A 9068-nucleotide genomic window follows, 5' to 3' on the forward strand; every position below is an offset into this window, starting at 1 on the left:
TTTAAATAATTACTAATTGATGATTATTAATATTATTAATTAATATAGAATATAATTCAAAAATATTTGTTGGCTTATTGTTGGCTGGACCCCTTCTTAATTTCCTAACATTATTGTTATAAGAATTATAAATTTGTATGTATACATGTCCTTTTTATTATTGACTGGACCCTCTTAATTCTCTAATATTATTGTAATTTTAATTATACAATTAGAATTAGACAAATAACCAACAACTCATGAAAAAGTTGAAAACGTATGTGCTTACGTTCATTCCTTCATCATTATGGAGGGGAAGTAATTGCATGGATAAATGCTAACTGTATATTATTTTACTCTTTTCTTCTAATACCATATTATAATGAAACGTGAAACAATTGGCCTTGGGATCAAAACAAGTAATTACATCCTACTAGCACTTAAAATATTAACAGGCGGCATGTGTATGGTACGGTGTTAAAAATATTTTTTAAATTAAAAGAGTGTGGAAAGATTGAACGCGCAACTATGCTTTAATTTCAACTTTTTGTAGATAAACCTTTTTGTAGCTAAAGGTTGATAAAATGTTGTCTTTGATTTATAACAACGTTTTGGGACTTGAGGCAACGTTTTTGGGGGCTTGCAGATGCAGCCGTTACTTTAGGTCATCGAGGCAACACTTTTTTGGTTTAAAAACAACGTTTTTAAAGACAATTCTTTAAAAACGTCGCTTATTCTTTAAAATAGACAACACTTTTGAGCTGTATTTTAGACAACACTTTACATCTATTTCTTTAGCTGTCATGCTTCATCTACTAGTAAAAAGTATTGCCTCTTCTTTTGAGTATGCAACATGTTAAAGTGTTGTCTATTGTTTAGAATATGCAACACCTTAAAAATATTTATTTGAATTTGCAATCTGTTAAAAGTGTTGCCTATCAATTTGATATGCAACTCTTGAAAGCATTGCTTATTCTTCTAAATATGCAATCCATGTAAGTGTTGCCTTTAAACTAAATATGCAACCATTAAAAAGTTATCTTTTTGGCTAAAATCAAAGGTTGTTTTTGTAGTGAAAATACAAAAGAGACATGTATAATCATTTAATTATTAGATAAATTTATACACAATAAAATTTAGAAAAGAGATAAAACCTCAGCTAAAATTCTTAAGAATTATAGGGACTTGAGATAAGGCATAGTTATCCAAATAAACAAATAAATAAAACTCCTACAATTGCACGAATTCAGACAGCAGAAAATTTTTGCTTAAGTTACAAAGTTCACTTGAGTTGAGTCATTGCCATAAACAACTATCAGCAATAATTAGAGACTCAATTAATAGTAATTAGGTAATTCTGTAAGATGCATGGATCAGTTTCCAAATCTATTTTGTCTTTGTGCAACAATGGAAAGAAGCCTGAGACCCCTTGAGTCCAGATATACTCAATCTCCACAATCCCCCTTGCATTTGTCTTTAACCCAAAGTATTTCCGCTTTTCGCCATCATCAAGCAGATGTCTCCCTAGCCATGCTGGTAAGTCTGTGCAAATATGTAACACATCATCTGCAAATTCAAGATTACAAAGAATTTAGTATCTATTTATGATCAGGATTATCCCCATATATAAGGAAAACAATGTTGTGACTTGTGAAGCCAAAGGTAGCTTACTCTTTTTCCTTTTGGTAATGTAAACATAAACCATTTTCCAGTGAAGATCACCAGCAGTTTTCATCATTATTCATTACTATGTCAAGTCATTTTGCCAACAAAATAATATTGATTTAATACTGGCAGCAGCATTTGTGATTGATGTTCTGTTACCTTTGCGCTGGTATTGTTGCTGGTATTTGACTATTTGTAGTAGCTTTGCCACAAATTTCAATCCCTCCTCTGCCTTTCGTAACAGTGTCACTGCAGCAATATTTCGTACCTCTTTTAATGCTCTTGACTTCAAGGTAGCTGCTCCTCTTAGAGCTGGAAACATTAACAATTAAGATCAGGGTCATCATTACTATCTCTTAGTTCACACTACCCATGCCAACATGAACACAAGACACATTTTGTCCTATGAGGGGCTAATTGACAATGCAACTATACTTTTGTTGATTCTTGACAGTGTCATCAAGGAGTGCAACCTGTTGTAGTTGCAGCTGTAGCGGTAAGAGTAGTGGTATCATCATGAGAGGAGACATTGACAGCTGAGCTAACCACAGAAGCTAGGTGATCTCTCTCATCCCCCATTGCCTCAGCAGCCTCGACGCACTGCATGGCCACAAATGTGGCTGCAGAGGCTATAGCCATGTCAATCTTGGCCATCCTCTCATCCTTGCTTGGTGTATATGAAGCAGCCATTGCAGCCGCAATGGCTGCCACAACAGAAGCCACTGCAACCACTGAGATGGTAGCATGCAGCTGAGCATTGTGAGTTCTTGTTTCTTCTTTCTTCTTTTCCCTTCTGTCTCCCTAGCCATGCTAGTAAGTCAGTGTAAATACCTAGCACAACATCTACAAATTCAAGATTAAAAAGAATTTAGTTAGTATATTACTATCTCAAGGATCATAAATAGAAAGCCTTGGTTCTAAAGCATATGGTCAAACAATACAAACATATTAGAAGGGAAGGCAAAAGACAACATATCCACTTATTACCTCAGTTACTACCACAAGTAACTTGCACATATATCAATGAAGCTTAGTTTTTATTATTGAGATGCATAAAATCTCTTCACAATAACAAAATTATCTTAAAGCTATAATGTTACATTAGAAAATCAAATCAATAATGATCTGACACTTGAGAATCCCACCCATCGCCTCTCTGTGAATCAAATTCTACCTTTGCTGCTTAATCTTGTTCATATTAGCTGCTTAGCCTTGTTCATATTGAGACGATAAAGATTCTTTCATGATCCTGATAACACCAAAAACTATCTTTATGCCTAAGATCAGAATTTCAAAACAGTCGCACAATCACAAAATATAAAGGGGAAACAAACAGTGAACATTGTATTGGTTGTTCTCTTGTCAAACCAATCTTTTCTTCTGTGAAGTTCACATAGTGTCACAAGGGCTTTCTTAACTCATGCTTCATCCTCTTTCTTTTGAAAACAGACAAAGAACAAACACACATAAACATTCCTTTAAATTGTTTAATAAGCACAGCCATCTGAGGACATTACACAGCCAACATAACCAAAAGGTTCAACTCAAATTAAATGACACCTATAGCATTGAAAACAAGACACTTTCAGAGCATGGTTCTTCGCTTTTTTCTTATGCTTCTGTTCATGCACTTAATACTGTGAATTATGTGATCAAATGCCAGCTTCTTCACATCTTGTCACCTAAGGTTTGATGCTCCATGAATAACAGCAGAGTTTTGCCAATATCAACAATCTGCCAAAATTCAAATAAAAAAATTATTACAGCATCACATTTTTCACAATTGCAACAATTCAATTGTCTCCACATTTATGTTTTGACCATTAACATGAATTCAAGTATACTAAGAGTTGAAGAACTTGGCAAGAAACTCCCTTGAACTTGGCAACCAAGTGATATGCTATAATCAAAGCAAAACTGAAAATGCCAAGAAAGTTGGCAATGAATCCTAAGACTTGATCATCAATCATCTCTAACTTCTTGAAGTAGACAAGCAACAGTAAAAGGAGATAAGCAAATCATCAAATACAGATGGTTAACACAATCTTAGATAAATCCACAAACAAATTAAATACAATGCCCAGTATGTGAAAAACTAAACACCAAAAGTGGTAAAATTAACATAATTGAACTCTTTATAAATATGATTCAAACAACTCCATTTGACTATGATATATAAGTCATAACACTAACACATTTTCCCCAATATTCTAAAACTACCAAATTCAAATTTCAAAAACCTTGCCTCACTATTATTATCTATCACCTGTTATGACTTTCTCTTCTTCTTGTAGCATGTTAACTCCACCACCAGAAGAATCTCTTTGAGTTAATGAAGACAAAATAACTAAAACAAGTTAGTTTCAGTTTCATACAATTAAGCCAAACCCAATATAATGGCAACACAGTGATTTAAGTTCTTTTAATAAGAAATTAAAAGAAACACTATAGAGAGAGTTGATAACATATATGATCAAATTCAAATCCAATCTCTCATGAAATAGAAGTAATTAACCATAGAGAGCGTTGATAATATAAATATAAGCATAGAAATGGAGTTTGTATGAGCCATGATTGTACCATTTATTGGACAGCTAAGACAAAAGGAGTTGGATTATAAGTTGGTCAGGTCCACTTCTGCCTGTAATTTTAACCTTAACTAAAACACGTTTAATTTCTGAGATTTTCATTGTCAAAAAATTGCATAAACTTGTACTTCACAAAAATCTCTGCATTAATAAAAATACCTGAAGATTACCATCTGCACTGCCTCCTTGCTCCATTTTGATAATGGCTTGCTGCAACTCCACCTTCCTTTCCTAATATGCATAAAAAAAATGGTTAAGCGATGTAGTGAAATGTCATATTTGCAGAGAAATATGGACAAGGCATGCCAATTAACCCTACCTTTTACTATTTGCCAAATAATCATTCAAATTTCTAATTACCTGTATATCATGAAATTTAGCTTCTTCAACAATCAATTTGGATGTTATTTCTACTACAATGTTTGTACTTTTCCTCATATTTCTTGCTTAACAACTCTGCCTGTAAAATAGCAGCAAATAAGAGTTTATTCTTCCAATATCTTAAACCTAAAATTAAATCACATATTTAAAGACAAAAGCAACATACCTCACATTTATCTGTAGATGACCTTTTTGTAATCTAATTGAGTTACATGAAATTCTTGAAACATTAAGGAAAAGATAAACAAGGTCACATTTCTCACTATTTTTGCATAAGTAGCTACTTCTCCCAATTTAGAACATGGAGGAGTAGAGCAAAACTCAGCGCGAGAGAACGAAGAACAAGGTGCGAGCAAAAGAACATAGCGGAGCAGCGCGAATCTCGGCGCGAGCAGAAAAATACGACGGAGCAAAGAAGAACTCAACGCAAGCAGAAGTACACGGCGGAATAGAGTAGGACTAAGCGCGAGTAGAACAACACGGCGGAGCAGAGCTAGCAGAGTAACACAGCATGAGCAGAAGAACATGACAGAGCAGAAGAACACGGTGGAGTAGAGCAGAACTCGTCGGAGAAGAGAGACACGCAGAATGCACGCATCAGTGTTGTGAAATTGGGGAGATTGTGTTAGGATTGGGGTTGGGGATTTTGGGTTATTCATGATTTTGATTCTGAAATGTTAGTAACAGGAATGAACAAGGTTATGAATGCATATGTTGTGCTTCTTAAAATATTTAAAGGGAAGAGCAAAATTTTAATGGAAAATATTGAACTATTTTAGGCAACGATTATAATGAGAAGTCTATTAAAAATTTAAAAGCATCCTTTATGAAGGGTAATATATGAAGACCATAAGCGTTGCTTGATTAATTTACTAAAGTAACACTTTTTACATGTTTTCTAATTGATCAAAGACATTCTTATGACACGTTAGTTAATAAAGAGTTACAATAGCCTTATTTTTTTGCAATAAATTTTAGAAGTTGCTTTTGATCATTTTAGACAACATTTTTTAAGTGTTGTATGTACTACATGTTACAATAGCTCAAAAGTGTTGTAGTGTAAGTAGAGATTGAATGACAAAAACTATTAAAATAAGATTTTAAAAAAATCGAATCCGTCATTAAACTATTCTAACTACTAATTTCTTGGTTTAGAAGTTCAATTGATTTAACCAAAATAACCAATACATATATATATATATATATATAAACCAGGAAATTAGTAGTTAAAATAGTTTGATGATGGATTCGATTTTTTTAAAACCTGGTTTTAGTAGTTTTTGTCATCCAATCCCTACTTAGTTTACTATATATATAATCTTAAAAATATATCGATTAAAAATCAAATATTTTCGACCAAAATTTTATACTTATGTAATTTTATTATCACATAATTTCTAAGACAAATCTCAAATAAAAGAAATTAAAATATTAAATAAAAACTAAAAAATTTGGACCATACCAAAATATCACCTTCTTACAGAAAATCAAAGAATTAATTCCTTCCTAAATTAATATAATGATGCATTGATACTCCAAATCTAGATCTCTCTCTAAATTGACTCAATCTACTCATTAATTTTTTACTGTCATGGTCTTTGTATTTTTATCTTTTATTCTTCTCTAAGATGCATCTTTCTCTCTTTTTCTTTCTCTTTCACTCTCTCTCCACATTATTTACTCTTATCTCATATATTATCACTATAATATTTTTGGTCTATAATAATAGTATAGCTAATAAAAAGAGTGATTATAGATCTATAGTCATCGCTTTTTACTTTAAGTCACGGTTGTTGGCCATAAATCTATGATTACAGATTTTTTTGTCACAGTTATAGCTTTCTACCTAACACTGTAGGTCACTATTTTTAACCGTGACCATAACTTACTCTATGGTCATGCATAAAATCCGTACATAGCTTGCTCTATGGTCACGGTATTTCAAACCATGACCATAAATTAATATATGGTCACACCAACTTTAAATCATGACCATATATAGCTTGATCTATGATCGCGATTTAAGCGTGACCATAGCTTACTCTATGGTCACACTGGTTTTAAATCGTGATGATCATAGTTTTAGCATGATCATAGCTTACTCTATAGTCACGCTATTTTAAAATCGTGACCATAGCCCATGACCATAACTTACTCTATTTTGTGAGATTTTTTTTAAAGCATAATCAAATCAAAAAATTATGATAATCACAAAATAAGTCTAAAAGAGACAAAATCACGTAATCTAAATAACAAAATTTATATTATAAGCTAGATATATTTTTAGTCCAAACAACACATACAAATCAAAATATATTATATTATATCTACTACATGTAACACGCAGTAAAGTTTCGTAACCAAAAAATACAGAAGACATCAAAATATTACATTTAAATAACTAAAGTATATATGAGACCTGTCCCATCTCATATATCTATCAAAAATAATATTCTTCACATCACGTCCTTCTACTAGCAAAAGAAATAAATATTTTAATCATATTCACATTCACATTCCTATACATATAGTACAAGTCTCATATTTGTCTTATTACCCCAATAGGAATCAGTCATTACTAGTTTAACTACTATTTGTATAGCACTAACTTCCAAATCTTTTGCCATATGACTCAATCCAGATAAAAGAGGAGGAATATTTCGTCGCGCCTCATTTGGTGCACTATTTGCATCAAGTGGAGGTTGTTGGACAGCTTCTATTATAACTTGCACTTGTTCTGCACTCATACCAGGATTGACTTGTTGCAACAATGCTTTAACTAAGTTTGTTAAATTATCAAACTTGTAAGTTAAGTTATTTCGATTTTTCTCCATAGTTGAAACCACTTTAGTATGTTGTTATTGCATTTGTTGGATTTGCTTTTCCTTTTTAAGAGAGGATTTTAATTTGTGACTGATCGACCATAGAAACGAACTCTACCATGTCTCTCCTTTCCAAAAATCATTTTAACTACATCATCATCAATGTATCCTGCATCTTTCAGATTTTGAAGATGCTCCTATTACACACAAATAATATCAAAATGAGTTCATGTACCCAAATGCTAAAAAAATAGCTAACATATTTTTTTAGTGTACATTTCTAAGAAACTAAACAATTCACTACAAGAAAAATATTGAGTACCGTCGGATTTACCGGCAGAATAACGAAAATAATTCGCCGGTAACTTGCGGCAGAATTAGTGGTAGAATATGATGGTTAAGATATGAAAATTTGATGTCATTTACTGTCGAAAATTATCCAATGGTAACTTTGGCGTCAAATGCTGAGCCTTCGTGCTGTGTTACCAGCGGAAAAATCCAACGGTAAATCTGACAAAAAAACTTTAGTTTTTTTATTAACCTTTTCCGATGGAAGCGCCAATTTTTTTATTTTATTCTTCAATTTATAATGGATCCTGATAAATAATAATTTATAAAAATAAAAATAGTGAAGGAATAAAATGCTACTAAACTAATTTATCTAAAAATAGTAATTTATATAGGATTTAAAATATCAAATGTAAAGAATAAAAACACGAAAGGAATAAATGTTGCTAAACTAATCAAAACAAAGCCCTAATGACTATGGAGCCTGATACTCTTTGTTGTTATAATTAAAACAAGGCCTGGTCAAGAGTCATCAACCTATCGTCATCCCTACTTGAAATAATGTAATTATATTACAGTCTAATCAAAGTTTGATAAAGAAATACTTAAGATAGAACTAAGGTTAGCGTACGTTGTAATTATATGATCTTACTAAGATAAAGTTTAAACATACAACAAGCTACTAGTTAAACTATATTTAGGTTAACCTTATTCACATTAATAATCTCCTTTCTCTAGTTCATCATTATCTTCTTCTGAGGTAATCTCTTGATCATCGAATGGGTCTTCTTCTTCTTCGTCTCCATCAACCCCCTCTTCTTCTTGAAGATTGTCGTCCTCTAGTGGTAGTGTGTCGTCATTTACCCTAAGATCAATGATGTCGTCATCCATAACAGTCGACGACCTAAAGGTAATCGGATCACGGTATCAACCACTATTTTCGAAAGAGCTGGGTCATCAATTTGGTAAGGTTCCTAACCCTCTGTTCCATCAAACTCAATGCGACCTCTTGGCTTAGTATTAACCACAACCACCCAATTAGACTCGTATGACCACAGATAAAGCAAATAGTATACCTGTTGTGCATTTTGAGGTATAATAAAAGGATCATAGTGCCTATATTTTCTGGTCAAATTTACTTCAGTCATATTGTAGTCCTTGTGCTTTCATTTTCCTTGTGGCAAACTTGAATCATACTATTCATATTTAAACATGCAGACCTTGTACGTAGTGAGAAAAAAATACCCTAATTAAATTATATTGTGTAACACACCATATTAATCAGAATGACTACCGCTTGAATCTCCATGAATCCAGACTCTAGTATTATCTATTTTATTTCCCA

The 9068-nt window shown here is 32.4% G+C and overlaps 1 protein-coding gene across 1 annotated transcript; it reads right to left on the bottom strand.

Moving 5' to 3' along the window:
- Nucleotides 1313-4670, bottom strand: LOC110269474 (VAN3-binding protein-like). The gene is made up of 5 exons (XM_021117330.1): nucleotides 4593-4670; nucleotides 4392-4463; nucleotides 2118-2445; nucleotides 1771-1956; nucleotides 1313-1545 (listed from the first exon to the last, which is right to left on the bottom strand). Exons 1-5 carry the CDS (start codon nucleotides 4668-4670, stop codon nucleotides 1313-1315), a joined length of 897 nt encoding a protein of 298 aa, XP_020972989.1.

This window comes from Arachis ipaensis, chromosome B03, assembly GCF_000816755.2.
Source record: "Arachis ipaensis cultivar K30076 chromosome B03, Araip1.1, whole genome shotgun sequence".
In the NCBI taxonomy this organism is placed as follows: Eukaryota; Viridiplantae; Streptophyta; class Magnoliopsida; order Fabales; family Fabaceae; genus Arachis; species Arachis ipaensis.